At 35.2% G+C, this 21,833-nt stretch overlaps 1 protein-coding gene across 1 annotated transcript; it reads left to right on the forward strand.

The window, feature by feature from the left end:
* The first annotated feature begins 95 nt into the window (after positions 1 to 95).
* On the forward strand, positions 96 to 21,725 carry LOC139149366 (double zinc ribbon and ankyrin repeat-containing protein 1-like). Its single transcript, XM_070721089.1, is given in 16 exon segments — positions 96 to 297; positions 2,429 to 2,576; positions 4,001 to 4,127; positions 4,706 to 4,912; positions 5,250 to 5,341; positions 6,379 to 6,703; positions 7,181 to 7,303; positions 7,748 to 7,906; positions 8,577 to 8,784; positions 9,685 to 9,788; positions 11,966 to 12,077; positions 14,225 to 14,290; positions 15,171 to 15,244; positions 16,299 to 16,379; positions 16,934 to 17,061; positions 17,390 to 21,725. Coding segments are annotated over 16 exon segments (2,397 nt in total). The 5' UTR covers positions 96 to 101; the 3' UTR covers positions 17,637 to 21,725.
* The last annotated feature ends 108 nt before the right edge of the window (positions 21,726 to 21,833 follow it).

The following is a 21,833-nucleotide window of genomic DNA, read 5'->3' on the forward strand; positions in this document are numbered from 1 at the left end:
CATGTTTACCGTATAATTTTTCGCACCTACAGCATCCCTATCACATACAGTGGAATGAGCCAAGCCGCCATTTCTTGAGTAACGAGAAAACGAGCAAATATATGGGTCATATTCAAAACACCTTGGAAACTATTCCCGGTTTCTATGCACGGAACTGTTTGGTACATTTTGCCGATTTTGCACTCAAAATGACAGCTGGAGCGATAGTGGTACCAACTATAATCCCACTTAGGGTTCCTATACCAGGGAAATCGAAGCTGAATATTGACACAAATACAAATATCGAGATAAAAAGCGGTAAGTTCACAAAGTTTTTGTTATCTCCGTAGTTGGACAGTGACACCAGTGACAATCGCTAAGCATTGCAAAGTTACTCGGATTAACTTCTCTGGCACTGAAGTCACTGTTGAGAATGAAGACAGTCTGCGGAAAATTATGCCAGTATCTGCGAAATGACACCTTTTTTAAAGTTGAAAACTATTCACCCTTTGCACCAAGGCCACGACAGCTATGCAGCATGACCTCATATAACCTCTGAAAATAGTATCTCTTGTTGATTTAGGCACGGTAGAGTAACCGTGATTTAGGGGTGCAATAATCTGCGGCGATAAATTCACCCAACAGATATGCCAGTGTATAATGTGAAAATGGAAATTTTTTGAATACAGCGTATCGTTTTATATAAAGAACAACAGAGAACTTAACAACTCATTGCTCAGTAAATTTTTTTTGACACTCAATTCTTTTTCTGTTTTGATCAATGGAGTTGCATTCAAATTCCATATGCATTTATTGTATGACCGTATATTCATAGGTTTCTTGTGGTAACCTATGCCTTGCCTACATACACTTGAAAACGGCTGAAAGGAATACAGAAGTTAATCTGTCTGAAGTAATTTCTCCGGGGTCCAGACACTTCGCACCAAAAACCAGGTCGCCCCACACAACTTCGTCTCAAAACCTTTTCACACCAAATGCACCTCGTCCCAAGTACTACCTCATCACATGCCACTTCGGCCCAAGTACCACCTCGTACTAAAACCACGTCGTCCCAAGTATAGTTCCATCATAATAGGCCTACTACCTACTCGTCCTTAAACAATGATGTATTACAGCGTTGTTTTAACCTGCAACTTGGAAATGGAAGCATTACTGTATCAGGACATTTTTTGCCACCACGCACCATGATTCTTGCAGAAAACCATAAACGTTAGAATTAGAAAAAAGAACAAACACAAACTACTAAATGCTACAACCACGATCCAGAGGGACCGTGCTACAACCATTATGCTACAACTCAGGTGCCTTGCGTGGAATTGCATGATGTCATTTTCTTGAAATGTGTACACTTTCAACTGTTCAAGACTTCAGTCCTGAGATGGTGGAAAGGTGATGAAAACTTCGATAGCAGTGGTTTGTTATTTTCAGCTTTACCGGTTGGTGATAGTTTGGGGGCGAAGTGGCATTGTTTTGGGGGCAAAATGGTGTTGGGGTGACATGACTCCTGGGGCGAAGATGTTTTGGCACGAGGTTGTATTGGTGCGAAATGGTATGGTGCAAAGTGGTTTTGGTGCAAAGTGTCTGGGAACCATTTCTCCCATGCATTGCCATTCAGCAAGAACTACCCATCAATCTATTTTGCTTTTCAAATAACATAGTAGCTTTTGTCTCAACCATTGTCATAAACATTTGTCTGAATGATATAGCAGTTATGACAAGCTTTTTATTCAGTTTGAGTTTCATGCACCCATTGGTCCAAATTTCCAGTGAAATTTTGAACTTGAATGTGATGTATATAACGACTGTTTAAAATATTTATTAAATACACCAATTAAGGTAATATGCACCTCGAAAGTGAAAGACTTAAACTTTTGCTCAAACTTTCCTCAGTGAAACTTTCAACCATTCTCTTACCAAAGCAAGAATAAAAATCAGGGGTCACCGTGCAAACGTTGGTACCAGAGAGACAAATAACTTGTGATTTCTCGATATTTGAAATCCAAAATGGCCGCCATCCCTGTGTTAACTCTATGAGAAAAAATAAAATTTTCGATTTTCGAAAAACTAAGACGGTGAAAACTTTTCTTTCGCCAAGAGCTTCAAAATGAGCCCCCACAAGTGGTAGGTTAGAAGAAAAGTGATAAAATTTGAAGGCCTGAATTTCTGTCCCCGAGGTGCGTTCTACCTTAATGAGCATATTCTCCATAATTTCTTTTAAACGCCATAATTTCTTTTAAAACTATATTTATCAGCCAAAACTTTTATGACATTTTGGAAACATGTTCAGAAGTTTCCAAATTGCAAAAAAAGATACAAGATATATATAATTGTGTGTACTTTGAACATGTGGCTAATAGGCTATGAGAGTTTTAGAGGAAGTCAGAACAAATTAGTATGGCATTAGTATGTGTTCTATTGCTTTTGACAGATACCCCTGGTACAGAAATCTACTACACTGTTGATGGAACCAAGCCAGATCCATTCCAAAAGCTTGGGGAAAAGACAACCTACAAGTACAGGCGACCTTTCCTACTTCAAGATGGCAAGAGAACTGTCAAAGCCATAGCAGTGTCAAGGTTGTTATTGAGATTCATTATTGTGTTATTATAAAAGATGGCTCTACTTAGTCAAGTTTTTCTTTTTCAAATGCCTGTACATCAGTACCCTGAAACACATATCCTCTGCAAAGAGAGGCTTTTGTTTTGGGATTTAGCCCAGCAGTTTTGATTACGATACCTTTGCTAGGTTACTGGTTACCGTATGTTATGAGTTATCCCAAAGATAATTTTCTGGATTTTCTTCTAAATTCAAGGATTAAAAGTTTTGCTGTGTTGCCAATTTGAAATGTAACTGTTTCTAATTTGATTGAGGTGAACTCATCAAGTAGGAGGCAACCGTTCATTTATGAATGGCCAGCTAGGGAAATGAAGTTGTTCAGAGATTATGTATCCTTGCATTTGGATATGAACTTTTTTGATCAGAACATTGCCTGACGAAATACATTAAAACTGATCAATTTGTCTGGTGTTCAGTTAAAATTATTACACTGTAGTTATACATGTTTATGGATAGTCATTGAACAAAGTCAGTGCTTCCGATATCAAATGACAATTGAATCAGAATTTTCTTTTGACAAGTGTGATCATGCAGGGAAATGGACTGGTTGAAAATCACAAAATGTTGAAATATTTTTATGGGAAATAAGCCTAAAGTTTACTGATTGTTCCACAGTGACGAATGGACTGGTTGAAAATCACAAAATGTTGAAATATTTTTATGGGAAATAAGCCTAAAGTTTACTGATTGTTCCAAAGTGACAGAATGACAGAAACACAGTAAATCAAATGGTATGGACTCAAAATTTGAAGACTTTAAACATTTGCACAAATTTTTCACAGGGAAACTCCCAGCCATTCTAGATATTTAAAGACAAACTTTTACCCAAAATTTTCCCCATGGAGACTCCACCATTCGCCTCTAAAATCAAAAATAAAAATGAGGGGTTGCAGTGCAAAATTTTGTACTGTTGAAACAATTTACCTTATATTTTCTAATCTTTGAAATTCAAATTGGCCCTGCCTTAACTCTAGAGAGAAAAATTGAATTTTCCATTTTCACAAAGACAGGACAGTGAAATGAAAACTTTACCTACTCCAAAAGCTTCAACATAAGCCTATGCAAGTTGTAGATCTATGTAGGTGATTACTTGGGGATAAAGCCCTGAATTGTTAAGTCAACTTTGTCTTGTCAATTACCCATATCCCATAAATAGCTTTGAAGAGTAAATGTTACTGTTTAATAAGTTTAGAGAAAATTAACTGTTTGTCAATGTGAATCCACATTTGCAAATTTTAGGTTAATAAAGGCAATGAACTATAAAGAAATGTTGATCATACTATTCTGATATCAGAAAAAGACATCTTAACAGAAGATTTTTGAGCAATATTTGCTTTTGTTGAAGATAAGCATTAAAGGATTCATTTTTTTACCCCCATATCAGTGATGACAGGGAAAGCAATGTAGTAAGCAAAACATTTGTAGTAGAGAGAGTTCCTGCTCCTGATAGAGACAGTGATGATGAAAGCTTTCAACAAAGAACTGCAAGAGAAAGTTCTCGGTCAATCAAGGTAAGCTGGTTTTTCAATTTTCACTCTTACAAGATTAAGTGTTGTCATCATGCAGTATAAGAAATACAAGTATTGGACCCAGTATAACAGCAATATGGCTTTTGATCCAAGTTAACATATACCCCTGGTCAGCAAACCATATTTAGATGTTGTAAAATTGTTGTATTGACAAAATAAGGAAATGCAAATTCAAACTTGTAAAACATATTCTGCTTTAGGATATACTGGCAGTTTTTATCACTGCCAGAATCAGCTCTTTTTTCTGTTGTTTGAAAGAATAGTTAAATTGATTTTGATTAATAATAAAACACTTTTGATGGTAACCCTTTAAGTTACTCCAGTGTTCAAAGGAAACAATTTTTGAATTATCAGTTAACACAGGTAGCAATTACTGGCCTACCACGTTAAACAAAAACACTGTTCTTCATTATGGATTGAGCTCAGGCATGTTGTCCCTTCTAGTTCCATCACTAATAGAAATAAACACTTGTAAATGCATATCAAGAAATCACAATAAGCACCCTGTATTGTGTTCTGTATCATATCTTGGACTTTCTTTCTGTTTGTCAATGCTGCAGTTGTCTGCTGGCCAAACAACTAGTCATATTATGAACAAACTATTGGAAGAAGAGAATGCTAAAGCCCTTGCCGATCTAACAATCAGTGGTTCAGACAGGAGAAAACCAAGAACTGGACCGAGATTTACCAACACAAGATTGGGAAATAAAACACCTAGCGCAACAGGCAGATCACTGTAATCACCAAAAACTCCAAAGACTGGGCAGGTAAGACAAGAAACTACATTGCAATAAGATCATTAGAAGGAAAGCAATATTATTAGTAATTTTCTACAACAGACTAGATAATTATACTTCAAAGTCTGAGACCTTATTCCAATCTGTGCAATCCATGCTTCCAAACTGTAGGCAAAGTCCAGCAGAAGTCTCACCCGTTGTAAGAGATTCCACCTTATTGTGGTTGTTAGACCAGTCATTATGTAACAGACTGAGAAGTGCTGTTTTGTTCATGTATGATTCTAAATGGTTTTGTCAGAAGTGTACATTTCATGTAGATGTTTCCATATTCAAACTCTGATTGTGTACTTGTACTTCATCCCTCCAGACAGCATTGGATTTTTCGGCCAGCCAACCAAGAAATGCTCCAGAAAATATAACACAAGCTACCAGAATGCAAAGAGAAACAGACTTCTTGAAGTAAGTATTTGATTTATATTCTTTCATTCACAAATCACCAAAGAATTCTAAATTAATGAACAAGGACAGAACCTTAAGACACTTGTGATTGCATATTGACCGGCGAGGGCGCTCACTCAGTTTTTTTGACATTACATATACTGTTAGGTAGGTAGGTAGATCCCTGGTAGATCAGGGTTGTTTGGCCTGGTTTTTTCACTCTTCTATGAAGAATTCCCTGAAGCATCCTAGGCAAGATTAACTGATTATAGTAACCATGTATTCTATGCAGTGTAAAAATATAGGAGTTTGAGTGATTTTTTCGGTACTATAGTACACATTTTATGATTATTGTTACGTGCAGAGAAAACGAACAAAAGGGTGAACTCAGCAGTTAACGTTTTAAACAAAATTTATTACGAAAATAAAACTTATTGCTAAGTCAGGGATAGAGTACAAGCTTTAAAAGTGTACAGACTACTTATCTCAGCTGGGACGGCAAAGCTCCAGTCTCAGAGTTGTAACAGTCCGTCGGATGAATGAACAGTCCTTTGGCTTGCAGGCTTGAAGTTGACACAAAGTCCACAGTATAAATCCAGCGTTGGCAGTGAAGGTCTTGAAAAGTCTTGAGAATGACTACTGCTGGAGTTTAGTAACACACAAGAGACACGATCCCAAAAGTCTGACTGGAAGCTGTGCACGTCCCTTTTATACACATGTGCTTACATAAGGGCATATAAGAACAATCTAGAACTTTATTGACATGCTAATTACTGTTCTAAAATTATCTCTCCTACACAACTAATCAACTTTCCAGAACATTCCAAACATGACTAATTGAATTCAAGGTTGTGAGGTCACTAAGGGCAGTGACCTTGAGAATGTTCTAGACTAATTGAACTCAGGTCATGATGAGTGTGGGGGAAATGACCTACATAACATTATTATGACATTTAAAAAAAAAATCACTTTTTTGTTGACAAGGATTCACATTTTACTCATATTTCAAATGATGAAATGACATAATGCTCTAAATGTCATTGTCTTCTGTTGCACAGATGTATCTACTGCTTTGCTGACCGACCCTCTGATCCTTATGCCCGTTTCTGCAATGAGTGTGGTTCACCTGTTCCTCCCATACCCAACGCCCGACTCCCACCTCCTGAGCCGGGCCAGATGGGTATGTGTGTCGGGTGTAACTCCATGGTACCACTGAACACAGACAAGTGTGTTGTATGCGAGACTCCCATTCCACCTCAGATGATACCCCAGGCCAGTATCAAGCTGCGGGATAAGGTTGTGTGTATAAGCTGTCATACAGCAAATCCATGCAATCTCCAGTACTGTGTAACATGTGAGGCTAGATTACCTAGTAATGCAAAGGTAGGAGTTACATACAACATTTATAGTCTTGAATGTAAAGTATTTGAAGAGGTCAATCAACACCTTATGATTTAAATTGAATCTAATGCAAATACTGGCATAATTATTAAGTTTTATATTTTCCAGTTACAAGATAGATACCAAGCAGCAATAATATTGTCAATGAACAACCTGAAAAGTACCTCTGCATAACTGCATAATATTTAAATACATCATTGCTATAATAAAGCAAAATCAACTATCATTTGTTTTCATTCATGGTTCTGTGGTTTTATGGTGTTGCTTGATACTTTAGCTGGAATCCTAAAGAAATCGTGAAACTCCACTATGCCACGTTCATGTGCTCTGTTATTCCCTTTAAAGTTTTAAAATCATATGACAGTTCTGATGATTATGCATTTCATAGTCACCGCTGTGATAATATTTTATCAATAAGCTTCCATTCTCATCCTTTCCGTATTTATCATTCCCTATCAGCCATTGTTTTCCGGAAACTCGGCACCGCCCCAGCCAAGCAAAGAAGGCAGACTACTATGCTGCAGCAAGTGTGGTAGAGTTAACAACAGTGATGCTAGATTTTGTGATTGGTGTGGAGCCAAGGTTAGTCACAACAGTTTGAACTCTGTCATTTTTTCAGTGATTTGAAGAAGTTTGTTTCATGAATAAGAAATAAAATCATTGTATTTTCAAGATTAAAATCCAGGTAAACAGTTGCTCAAGGTGTTTAAAACCTACATGGATACACTGCGTATTGCATCCATGTCAAAAAAGTACCTGTGATTTTTAATGTCATATTTCCTGAGAGCTATCAAGTTTGCTGCTCAAGAAATGTGCTATTTCAAATGCTGACCTGATGCTTACTGCTTACTATTTTTCGACATGTTTGAAATGGGTAACTTTGGCTCCATTATGAGGTTGTGTATCAATTGTGAATTACAAACGCCAATACATCCATGGCAAGACATACATGTATTGAAGTCAAACTTTATGAAGTACTGTCCATAATGCGTGTAATATGTGGTTATTGATGCCATTACCCTGTAGCCGGCACCAGCAACTACTCCGTTGGTGTGTTCCCGTTGTGGAGGAAGTAATCAACCCTATGCCAAGTTCTGTAATTCCTGTGGAGTCAACATTGAACCACCAATCAGAAATGACCCCAGAAACAGTGGTGTTACAACTGATGGACTTGTCATGTCATCTGTGAGTTTATTATCCTTTTGGTACTGATGTTTTTCTGTCATGACAGCATTGTTATTAACATCACGGTTAGACCTGGAAAACACTGAATTTTATACAAAAGTGAATTAATTAACTTTTTATCAATTAACACTATCCATAAAATTTGTTTGAACAACACAAATATTGACAAATATAAAATCTTTTCATATTTTCTGTATTCTCGATGTCCACTTCTGTTATAGGAAGTAACCTCAGCTGATCAAAACCCCTCACTGTGTTTCTGTAAAAACTATGGAATTTGTGTAGACTGCCATTTGCAAAGTAGTTTGATAATGACAATCATATCATTGTCCTTCATTCCTATTAAGATTTGCATCACTGTACAACATGTAACTCAGTGTTGTTCTGATACTTCATCATCAAATGCAGACAACGTTATCTCTTGAAACTCAACAGATTATATTCACAATCTCTCCACCCAGTATGATTGTATATACTAAGCAGATGACCAAAATATGTTTAGTCCATCAAGCATTTGGGGAAATGCATAAACTGTGTCAATGGAATGACACTTGTGTAAGATGCTGAATTAAAGTATTCATAATGCATACAACAGCAATGTTTAGTGCAAGAATTATTTTACCAAATATTTTTGGAGACTGTTCTCATAACATGAGTTCTGCTCTTGCAGGGTGTTAATCTGGAGGAGACCTGGAAGTCTGTTGCCTTGCCCCAGTCTATGGTTCCAAAGAAAACATCTTCCACCCAGACAGTGGGTCTGTTCTATCCATCCAATAGAGAGCTGCAGAAGAAAGAGGAGCATGAGGAGATCATGAAACAGATGCAAGGAGCAATGAGTGATAGGAAACCACCGCTGACATCCATCAGCCCTGGCAAAGGTAAAATATTGTGAAAACATTATATGAAAGATTTTACAAGGTTGGAATCCAGTATTGATGACACCTATAAACCTCATTGACAGGTAAAATATCAGAAAAAGTGTGAAAGGGTGTTGTTTATAAGCCTGAGCAAGATGTGAAACAACCAGTGAAACTGAAGTTTAGTGAGGGTGACATACCAAAAGGGATACTTATTGTAGAGTGTGCATCAGGTATTCAAACTCAAATTTTTACAATTTGTTCTCTTGGTCTGTTGGTTGTCTTGCCCATTTTGAAGCTCTTGGAGTAAATGAACTTTTCAATGTCTTATTTTTGTGAAAATTTTAATTTTATACCAAAAGTTTAGCACATGGGTGGCTGCCATTTTGAATTTCAAATGTTGGTAAATTTTAGGTAATTTGTTTCTCTACCAAAATTTGTAAGTTGACACCTAATTTTTATTGTTGATTTTGAAAAAGATAGTTTAAAGTTTTAAGAGAAAAGTTTGAGGAAAAGTTTTAAGTCTTTCAGTTTCGAGGCTCATATTACCTTGATTAAAATTTCATTTCAAATATAAGCTTTTATTTAAATAAATGAATATTTCATTGAGAAAATAATTTTTTTGAGTTTGCATTTTTTAAAGTTTCCCGTACAAAATATAGAGAAATAAATGGAGTGTTCTCCATGCTCTGTCAAATCAGCTGGTATTTCATACATCCTGGTCAAAACACCATTGATTTCACAATTAAAATGTGGAGCATTTGCTATTGAAACTGATTAGTTAGTCCACAATATCTAAATATTCAAATATGTTAAAATGAAGCATTTAACACGTTTAAAGTTGGTGTGATGTATTCCATCAGTTTTTCTTCATGCTTTAGGACGTATTTTTAATGCATGTGATGTATTCCTGTCACACAGGTTATTGGAGACAGCAAATGGAACACATCTGTGGTCATTTGAAAGCTCATGCACAAAACCACCAAGAGTTTAGAACGAACATAGGAGAACCAAGGATGGGAAAGGTGTGTGGAGGCCTGGTTGTCATTTTAAATCTTTTTTCTTAGGGGCCGTCGATAATAAAAGCTGACGCACAAGAAACGTAATTCCTTCGTTTTACTTGAAACCCCCTCCCTCCCCCCTCAAAACGAAAGTTCTTATGCGAAATCAATTTCGTATTATGATGCCGTTTCTGACAAACCCACACGCACCTCTCCGATCCGCACGCCCATGAAAAAATACCGGAAGGGCACATTAATTAATAAACCTCCACTTTACGCGTTTCACTTTTTAAGACAGAACATTTAATGTATTTCGCATTTAGGAAAATGTTTCACATACATGTTTCAAGTTGAAAAAGGATACAAGTTTTTATTTCACATTCATGTCTTTTCGTTGTCTTTTCTGTCTCCGTATTTTGTGGTCATTCTGTTCTCGATGAACGCGAAGGTAGTTTTGTGTTCTCGCTGCAAAGTCGCACTTCGAAAACAATAGAAAATCCTTATGCGATTTTGACGCAGACAAAACGAAATGAGCTTTTACCCCCTCCCCCTAAACGAAAGAATTACGTTTGTGGTGCGTCAGCTTTATTATCGATGGCCCCTTAATGACATCAACAGCAAACAGTTTGTTTTCGTGTTCGAAATAACATTCAATTTCATGTTTTTAGTCAAAAATGAGTTTTTTGCATAAAAGGTCATTGACTAAATAGTTATTATTGGTATTAGGCTTGTTCAACTGATCCTTTCACAAAAAAATTTGATCTCTCTGTTATTGACAGTGATTTTAAGATCTTTCTTCATTTTGATGTTTTTGCTAATGAGAAACTGTCTATTCACAGGAATTCAATCATGAAAATGTTGACATTTAAAACGTTTTCACTCCTCCAGTGTTTTGGAAACCCTTTTTTACAACACTAATTTTTAAACAAGGAATATTCCGTCTATAGCCAGTTCACAAATTTTGTAACCATTTTACAGAAAAGTCTTTTGGAGAGAAAAGTAATGATATAATAAGGTGAATCCCATCCAACTCTGAATACTCTCAGACATGTCTTTTCTCATGAAGTCTTTCCAGTGAAGGATTGAGAAAGAGTATTTTGTGTAGTCAAAGGGTTCAATTAAGGAAGAACGTGCCCAGGGACAGATACAAGGACTCTCAAATTTTTACAATACTTTTCTAACCTACCACTTGTATTGGCTCACTTTGAAGCTCTTGGTGGAATGAATAAAGTTGTCACCATTTTTTTGATAATCACAAATGTAATTTCACCCATACAGTTAAGACAAGGAAGATTGCTTATTTTGAATTTCAAATATTGATAAATTTAAGGTAATTTGTATCCAAGGAACCAAAAGCATGGTGACCTCAATGTTTATTTCTGATTTTGAAAGAGAATGGTGTAAGTCTTTCTATTTCAAGGTGCATACTACATTAGGACAGGTTACCCTTGATTCTCATTGTAGTTGACCACCCTTAGATGTTGCTAGCTTACTTAGTCAGATACCAAAAGTGGAAGATGAGTGAACTATGGGTTTTGTGTGTATTTGTGAGAGTACATGTCATTTTCGGTATACTGCCCTCAACGTAAATATTTTTGAAGTCGTGTAATGCAAAGATGTACTTGTGTTGAAGTAGGACAGGCTGGTATGCATATAACATTCATATGAATGCTTTTTCTCTTCGATAACAGATGTCTACATGGCTTGTTTGACCCTTGCAGCATATGTCAGTTTAATCGTGCGTAATGAAATAAACTCGCCCTAATGTCATAATGTCATTACATTTTGGATTGCAAGAGATCAACAGACTAATGTACGATATTCTCAAGACTCCTGCTCCAATGGTCTTTCTATTCCCATGTTGAGCTCAAACTCAAACATATTCTGTCAACTTTAATTTTTGCCAAAATGTTTGTGATATTTTATGTGAATAATTGATTACATGCACAATATTTAATACAATAATAACCAAAACAGCAATCTCTTGAGACATTTCATTTTAGCATTATTGGAAAAAAGAAAGGTATCATTACTGTTCAGGCATAACAGATTGGTACAACGTTCTATTTATTGGTACAATATTCAATTTATCAGTACAACAATCAATTTACGGGTACAATATTCAGTTTCTTCAACTCTTTGTATAGCAAACACATAATCAGTGTTTAATGCATTTTGTATTTATCTGCCTTGTCTTTTAGATTATTTCAGCAACTGTACATGAAGACGGCTATGAATTGAATCTAAATGTGTGTTTTGCATTGAGAGGTCAGGGGGACAACATGACAGGCAAACCTATGAACATCTCAAAGGGTGAGTGACTGGTCTGCCATCAGTTTGTATAAAATGTCAGTGTCGTGTTTGGTCATGGATCAGGAGGGAGGTCATGACCTCCCATGTCAGAGGTCATGCCTATATGATTGATTGACAGACGTGTGACACTTTCATAAAGCAGGGTAAAAGCATTGATGTGGTAAGCTGTACAAAAGTATCTACAACACCTGGCAGTGTTGTAGAATTCCAATTAATTCTTCAGTTTGATGCGTATTCATAATTGTTGGACTACCTTTGTTGGCTGTGTAAGTGTATTGAACATATGCACAGTTATCATGCTGGAAACATCTGTCCAGCTGTTTAGGCATACTTTACATCAGATATTGCACCACATGCTCAAGTAGGTTTCTTCATTCTATGGAGTTATTGTTTTGCTGTCGTACTCATATTGAATGGAAGCTCAATATTTTGTAGTTCGTGAACTTGCTATTGCTCCATTTCAGTCACACAAAGATGATACTCTTTAACAATTTTTTTTACCTTAACCATTCAACAAGATTGTCATTAATTGTCTGTTCTTCTATCCTGGTTTATGTTTTCACCACTTGTCTTTTTTGCCACTTAATATACCAACTTTGTCATTGGGTGTTCTCAGGCAAGTTTCATATTGCTGTGTAGTCTCATTGGATAAGACAATTTACTTTTTTCATGCATTTCCATAAATTTCATACAAGACATTACAATTTAAAACGTCTTGTCAATTTTTTCAGTCTTTTTCTGGTAATTAAGGTTTGTTAAAGTACTGGTTAGTTGTGCTTTGTAAATGTCATATTTTAAGGAAGGGTCAATAGCTTTAAATGATAATAATAATTTTTGTCTTGTTGATAAATCCCTTCACAAGAAATGTTTGTAGGGTAACGATTTTATTTCTACTTGCTGTATTTTATGGCTCTGCTCTGTCTGTAAATCTGATTTGAACAGCTTAATGGGTTATAGCATCTTGAAAATAAAACTTTAATTACCAACATTTGTATCAAGATAAGAAAAATTAAATACTGATTTAGGGTTACTATTTCTTGTTTTTGATAAAGCTTTTTCATGATCAACATTTTAAAAAGTAGCTTTCAACAAGTAACTGAAATTATTAGGAGTTGTAAAGAAGGAGAAAGTTAATGTATGATTGAATGGACTGATAGCACTATCTGATTTGTTAATTATGATCATATTTGTTGCTTTTGTTGCTTATTTTTGTTTTTCATTCAAACAGTAAATATATTAAAAGTGGCCATTTTTCTTGATCTGGTTTAGGAAATTTTAATTGCATTGTTTCAGGGAATTCACTGTAATATATTATCTTCCATGACAGATATCAGTTGCCTTCTATTTTAGCTTCATAGCAAATTGCATAAAATCACATGCACTGTAATCCATTATCTTGCTTCTACTCCATAAAAAGACACCAGTCCAATTATTTTAATGTTTGATTTGCCATTTCCTGAGATGATATCAAGATGGATGTACTCAAATTTTTCAGAAATCCTCAGCTGACTTAGTTTAGATGTCTTCCTTGATTGTGATAAGATACTCAAATGTAAATCATCTTGTATGACATTGCCTGTCCAACTTGTTTGAAATTGGAGTGGGCTGTTGTAATTCCCTTTTAATGAGACCATTCGAATTGGTTCAAATTGTGAAGAAATTTCATGGTACTCATCATCAGAATGAATATTAATCTTTATCCTTCTCTTTGAAATTTTCAACATAGCTACCGTTGGTTATTATATTGCATCTTTGTCAATACCAGTAAAATTTTGTGACGTCATCCCCAGATTATTACTGATAATGTATCTGATTATCCAGTATTGTGTCCTCATATGTTTTCTATGCATAAAAAATTCACTGGCATTGCCAAAACTATAAAATAATAGCAATAATGTACCCCCTCCCAACCCTCACTGGACTCAAATAAACTTTGCACTCCATAGTGTACTCAGCTTCGCCATATACATTATATTGTGCAAGGTTTGCTTTCATCCATTATGGACTGGGAAGGGCTACATCATAAATTAAACTCACTTTTAGTGCAGACCACTCTTTTTAGTATGATCTACGTCAATTTGTTGATTTTCGATGTGACAAAGAATTGATGTAGACAAATAATTACCTCTGATATACATTCTCTTCAGGTGGGTATTTGAGTCAGCTGACTGAGAGTAGAAGGCACAGTTTTAATGGCAGTGTTTCAAGCTTTGGTAAGTACTGGTATCATCTTAGTCTTGCCCAAATTACAGCATGATGTGACTTGGCTTATATATTGATAGAACACTCGGCAGATATGACACAACCTGTGGTTTTTTCTATTTAGAAAAACCGACAATTCTAGCTGAACTTTGGTTTTAATCTTTCCGTTTTTCTTCAAGTTTGCACAATTATATATGATATATACACGTAAATAGTCTTAGCAACTAAAAACTGCAGATACTGATATGTATGCCTGTGCCTGATTAATCAACATTTCTTCCCTCTGAAGAGAGTAATTTTTTATGAAACTATCTTCACAAAGCAACACTGAAAATAAATTAAAGGACAGCAACTCAGAATTGTTGTATTGTGGTGTCACATGCAAATTGCACAGTTGTCTATCAAGCACTGATGTCTCATTATAGTCTTTGAGATTGATCATCTATTCATATAGCCAGTTTATTTGTGCAAATAGGCATACCAAAATGGGCAAACCCTCAAGTTGGCATGGATGTAAATAGAAATTTGCATATTTCTGTATATGTTTATGTACTCTTTTATACTCCCACCAAGTGATTTCTCATTTTAGGGGTGTCAATTGCACTATGCATAGTCCGTCTAACACTCGAGGGATGTTCTTGAGTAGATCCAATGACATACATGAGACTGTCATTTAACATGTGTGTAGACCAAGTTTTCAAAACTTAACAGAAGCTTATTCACAACAAAGTCATTGTGACCCTGTTTTGTAATGGTATGAGAACTGTAAAAGAAATAATGTAACAGCTGTTAGGCTGGCTTTGATATGACCTTGAAAACTTATAAGGATTTGAATTCCATCCATTTCTGTGTCTCTGTCCATTTCAACTCTTCATATTTTCTATGTGACAGATTCTGAAAACAAGAATGTTACAAAGAAAACCACAACTAAGAAGAAGAAGAAGAAAGAGGATAATAAATTGACAGTGAGTGACATTCCTTGTAGTCACATTTGATACCAATTTTGTAGATGTGCCAGGATTTAATTAGCTCTGAGCCCATCCATGTGATTAAAGTGTCTTCTCATGAAAGAATACACCCATGTATTTAATAAAAGTTGATTTGTCCACATTTCAACTGTAGAGATACAACGTCATTTATTAGCGGTGAGCAATAACCTTTCATTCAGCCCTACATATTAGCAAACACTCAACTAGATTCTTTTCTTATAAATTTGGCTTTTAGAGTTCCCACATTGACCGTTTCCTTCATTGTAAAGGTGTTTTTCTTGATTGATCATGTAGTTGGAAAGATCACACTTATTTTGAAAGTTGCTGTGTTTGTTACAATGTACATCTGCAAGAAAGTTTAGAAGAGCGTTCTTACAGTTGCTGTGGCCAGGCAATCTGAATTCAGCTGCATTAAAATAAATCACTCCTCCTCTGAATCCAGCGTGAATAATTCAAGAAGAATCATGCTATTAATCACCCACCGTTATGTTGTGTCAATCATTACCATTTCCTTGTCCATTTGCCATATGACCTTATTGGGTTTCAGGTGTTACATTATTTCCTCCAAGGTTAAACCTCTTTTAAGTCATTTTGATTGTCAGTATGAATAAAAAAAAGGATATAGGAAGGCCATGGTAATTACTTAAATTTGAGATTGGAAATAATCAGGAAAATGAGTACACCTGAGTCTCGCCACAGCGAACCATTTGGGAAATGTTGTCTCTTTTGATTTCTTTGATGTGATCATAATGATTCATGACACATACAAAGCTCATACAAGTTACCTGTTACATTCATAATAAGTGCAGACAAAAGCAGGAGGACAAAAAAATTAGCCATAATAGGCGTCCGTTCTGGTGTTTGTTGAAATCAAGCTGAAACCAACCTCCTCCGTGGAAATGCTGGGTAATTATGGCTTTTTTCCTGTTTAAAAAAAATTTTTGTAATTTTTACCTTCCTGTCATTAGGGTCATTCAATCTGTCAATCCTTTTTTCTTTGTAACAAAGTTTTTTTTTTATTTTCTTGAAGGCCGAAAATAAAGCATTGTTGAAAGAAGTCAGCGCGAAAGGAGATGGAGATGAAGAAGAAGTTGAGAGACTTCTGGACGAGGTAGAAAAAATTTCGACAAATACGAAATACTTGACATTTTTCAATGTGACATAAGCCCCACAGCAAAATTACTGCATTAAAAATCATCATACAATTAAAGGTGTTTAATTTTGGATGGTATTAATGAAATCTCCTGCTCCTAATGCATGGTGGAAAAGAGCTGTCACTTCATTGTGTCTGTATACACCAAAGATATGATAAGTACATGTATTGTGTGAGTATTTCGTGGCTTGTTTCACTTACTGACTATTTCTTTACACATTTGAAGGTGACAGCTCTGCATGTTGTAAATTTCAAATAAGAAATTCATCTATTCATAAGTACAGCTACAGTCATTGTAAATTGTTTGGCTCTATTTGGCAAACAATCAGTCAGTAACCATGTTACATATAAACTCAGGTAAACTGTTGTATGAATTCAAAATTGTAAGCCTCTGTGTATCTGTTAAAATTTAATACATCAATATACTTACACTTCAGAATAGGGTTTAGAAGTGACAAATGATGTGTATTTTATTTAATTTCATTTCACATGGATGTTTACGTGATTTTCAGGGTGCTGATGCAAACTGCGTGAATAGTGATGGCATTCCAGTGTTGACAGTTGCTGTCACCAATAACAAAGTGGACTGCATTGCGCCGTTAGTTAATGCACATGCTGAGATTGATAAGAAGGCAGGGCCGTAAGTACTTGGATTTCATCTTCCTGTTTTTTTTCGCAAAAGGCTACTTGAGAGCAAATCAGAAGCAAAAAACATTAAAAGTCTCAGCACTAAATTCAGAGAGTTGTGAGAGGATTCAGTTGCCATCTGGTAGAATTATTGTGGCAGGAAGGTATAGTTTTTGGTAAATTTGTGTTCACATGTACATGTACTTGTTTGCATATATTGCTTGAAATTCACCAAAAAATTGATTACATGGTAGGCTTCACACTTGTTACCAACATGGTAACATGTTAAGCACTTTTCACCATACTGAACAGCAGTAAAATCTCCATTGCTCTCCACACAGGAAAGGCAACACAGCCCTTCACGAGGCGGTCAATCTTGGCTTGGATGGCCAGCGGGCAGTTGAGGCTTTACTGGACTGTGGTGCCAGTACCAAGGTGAAGAACGACAAGGGAGAGACGGCCTATGACCTGGCAGTCAAGGGTGGACATGAAAGCATTGTCACCTGCTTCACTGCAAATTTAGGTCAAGACATGCTGAGTAAAATGACCAAAACATGGAAACCTAAAGACACTACAGAACGGTATTGAATGGTTTTTCCCAACATTGTCAGTCTGGAATCCTGCGCCAACAGGGTCTTTCCATATTCAAATTCTCAAATCCTTTGAGCTGTTTGAGAGTACAAAAACAGAAGTACTTAGCTACAAATCCACATTTTTGATGTAATGATGTGAAAAATGATATTCTATGAAAATGCTATTATATGAAATGTCAGAAAATTAATATATGAAGTACAGTTTTTGTGGGAAATAGAAATGAGCAGAATGGTGATATAATCAGATGATATCCTGTAATAATTCTACGGAAAAATCAAATGTTTCTTCCAGCACAGATCAAATAAATAATTATTTAAATAATTATTTTTAGAAAACAAATACGGATGTAATATTTTCTTTTATGTACATATAAGCTCAGTACATTTAGCTTTCTTTCATACAATCCATGTACATGTTAGGAGATGTTCGGTATATTTAGAAGTTTTGATCAACATACCGGTAGTGTATGAACCAGTTGTTCTGGTACACATTCATCTACTCAGATATTTTCCCCAGTCCTTACTTACATATTTTAGTTGAGTATTGACTTTAGACCTTACCAAGGAGGATTAAGCTGTAGGTGGTATAAATGAAACAGTTGTAGGATTCTATTTTTAGCTCCGCTGTCAGCGACGCGGAGCTTATCAAATAGGTTGATTTTCCGTCGTCGTCCGTCGTCGTCGTCGTCCGTCGTCCTCGTCCGTCGTCGTCGTCCGTCAACAATTGCCTTCTCCTCTGAAACCACAAGTCCAATTGCTTTGAAATTTTATATGCAGCTCACTTGGGGTGACCTCACTTAAGTTTGTTCAAATCGTAGTGAAATTTGCATATTTGTATTTTTGGGGCATTTTTTGGTGTTTTTGGTAAAAAAATCTTCTTCTCTGAAACCGCTTGTCCGATTGCTTTGAAATTTGATATGCAGTTTACTTAGGGTGACTTCAGTCAGATTTGTTCAAATCGTGGTGAAATTTGCATATTTGTATCTTTAAGGCAATTTTGTCATTTTTGGTAAAAAAATCTTTAAAAATCTTCTTCTTCAAAACTAACAGTCAGATAGCTTTGATATTTGGTACATATGTCCCTAGGGATGGTCTATTTCAGATTTGTTCAAATTGTGCAGAAATATGCAAATTTGCATTTTTAAGGCAATTTTTGCGATTTTTGGTCAAAAAATGTATTTCTCATAAAGTACTGGTCTGATAGCTTTGAAATTTGGCATACAGGTTTCTATAGATCAACTAAGTAATATATATTGAATTTCTGATGAAATCTGTAATTTTGTATTTTTGGGGCAATTTTTGCAATTTTTGGTCAAAAAATGTGTATTTCCAAAAGTACTCATCTGATAGCTTTGAAACTTGGTATACAGGTTTCTACAGATGAACTAAATGATATTTATTGAAATTATGATGAAATCTGCAATTTTGTATTTTTGGGGCAATTTTTGCCACTTTTGGTCAAAAAATGTGTATTTCCAAAACTACTCATCTGATAGCTTTGCAATTTGGTATACTGGTTCCTACAGATCACCATAATGATATTTATTGAAATTACGATGAAATCTGCAATTTTGTAATTTTGGGGCAATTTTTGCCATTTTTGGTCAAAAAATGTGTTTCACAAAAAGTACTGGTCTGATAGCTTTGAAATTTGGTATACAGGTTTCTACAGATGAGCTAAGTAATATATATTGAATTTCTGATGAAATCTGTAATTTTGTATTTTTGGGGCAATGTTTGCCAATTTTGGTCAAAAAATGTGTATTTTCAAAACTACTCATCTGATAGCTTTGAAATTTGGTATAGAGGTTTCTATAGATGAACTTAATAATATTTATTGAAATTATGATGAAATCTGCAATTTTGTATTTTTGGGTCAATTTTTTCCATTTTTGGTTAAAAAATGTGTTTCTCAAAAAGTACTGTTCAACAGCTTTGAAATTTGGTATACAGGTTTCTATAGATGAACTAAATTTGATCTTTTGACATGATGATGAAATCTGCAAATTTTATTTTTTGGGGCAATTGTTGCCATTTTTGGTCAGAAAATTTTATTCTCCAAAACACTACTCATCAGATAGCTTTGGTTGACATGTTCTTAGGGATGATCCAATGTGATATATTCAAAGTACAATGAAATCTTCTATTTCTGGCCACTGCATTGAGCTATCAAAGATTTCCACCTTCTTCATCAACATGTGTCAAAAATAGTTATTCTCTACATAAACACAGCGGAGCTATATCGGCCGCTAGGTCGCTTGTTTAAGTAAAAGTTGCCAGTCATTACAAGGCATCTATTATTCTGTAAAATATACATTGTAGCATATGCTTGAATCGTTTTTTTAAATAGTTTTTATGCAAATTTTTTGCTGCACATATGTAAATATTGTTCTGTATATCGTAAATGTTCAGTTTGCACATAGACTCTTGAGAAAAACAAGAGTCTATGGTTTGCATAACTTGATCAACAAAATATATTGTAAGTCATCTGTATGCTTCTGTTAGTTCAAAGTGTATAATTCAGATTGATTGTAATGAGTTTTAAAGTCAGAAATAGCAGATATTTATGTTAAGCTATCGTAGTCCTAAGCTTTCTAAAATGATGTCATTTTTACTAACTTTCCTGATCACGGTAGATTCATGAGTTTGTCATAGGACATTTTGATAAATTCAGTGACCTTAGAAATTGATCCATAACACATGTTATATGTAGGACTACTTTCTGAAAAAATCCCACTGAAATTTTGGAGGAAAGACTAATTTTATTTGGTCAGAGAAAACAATATTCAGCAATTAATGAGTTCATAAATTTTTATTGCAATTTTCTGCACTGAAATGTCAATTGAGTGATTTTGTCAATTTGTACAGAAGATATTTATCAGAGAAATCTAATCTTTACAGACTTAGCTTGTACAGAGAATATCTTTTAAATTTCAATGCTCTAATTTTCTGAATTTAACCGTAAGTTCCAATGTCATACAGTAAGTTAACTTGAAAAGTATTGAGGAAAACTCTACAGCTCTTTATATGAAGAGGCTTTATCATTTCCAAAACCAGTTACTGATGCCAACTTCTAAATACTATGTCAACTTGAGAAGTAAAAACTTGTCTGACTTTAATCAGATCAACATAAACAAAACCTTTATATGAAGTTGAGTTGTCGTACAGCACCAAGTGGAAGTGTTGCACACTGGGTGAAAGTTTGTTGTAGTTGACATACATGTTATTTATAAAACAGACTGAAATGCTCAAGCTACTTTTTAACTCACAGTCATGATGTCCAGGTATCACAGATTTTTTTTTGTTTTCCTTGGTCATAAAGATCAGACCACAGATGAATGCTAGGTACTTCTCCAGAGGATTGGAATACTAAAGAGTACAACTTCAAGTAGGTCTTAGTTCATGTTTCTGCAGTTAAAGTTCAAAGGTTACAGCACTTCATGCACAAAGATTTATGTTCACATGGCTCATTCTTGTGGCATTTGTAAACAAACAATCATCGCAAAGTGATAATTGACTTGTGGTCTCAAAGTAGCTATAAATGTGAAAAAAACACTTAGGTTTGCTGATGGGTCAGAAATCAAATAAAGAGGTTGCTGTAGGAATCATGGCATATTTTCATATTTTTATAGATCAGTATATATGCACCAAAAGAGTCTAAAATAACGGTAAATGAACCAAGTACCTGAGTTCTGCATTGATATACACTGTATCAGAAGATCATCTCCTCACATCCAACTCATTGTATAACAGCACAACATCTCGTCTTCCGTGAATTCTGTAATTGGATTCAATGAAAGGACCACAAAGAATACATGGCAACATTGAAATTGTAATACCAGGTTATGATGACTTTACGGTGGCAAATGCAGCTGATCCAATGAAAAGAGACATTTATTTTGCTTAGACCTTCAGAGTTAATGTTCTTCTATGTAATTTATACTATTTTTCTGTACAGGTAGATACTTCAATGTTTTTTGAATAGCTAATAATTATGTTTACAATACTCTTTCAAAAGATAATTATTTCTCAACGGAAACTTTGTAATACCTGCAGAATGAGTAATAAAACAACTTGCAAATCAGAGATTTTGGCGAGGAAGTTACGTAACTAAGGAAGCTAATAGAGTTGGAGGAGGAAAAAGTGACGTCACTTCCGTCAACAGCTTCCGTAAAACTATTTTGTCACACCA

This window comes from Ptychodera flava, chromosome 14, assembly GCF_041260155.1.
Source record: "Ptychodera flava strain L36383 chromosome 14, AS_Pfla_20210202, whole genome shotgun sequence".
NCBI classification, from domain to species: Eukaryota; Metazoa; Hemichordata; class Enteropneusta; family Ptychoderidae; genus Ptychodera; species Ptychodera flava.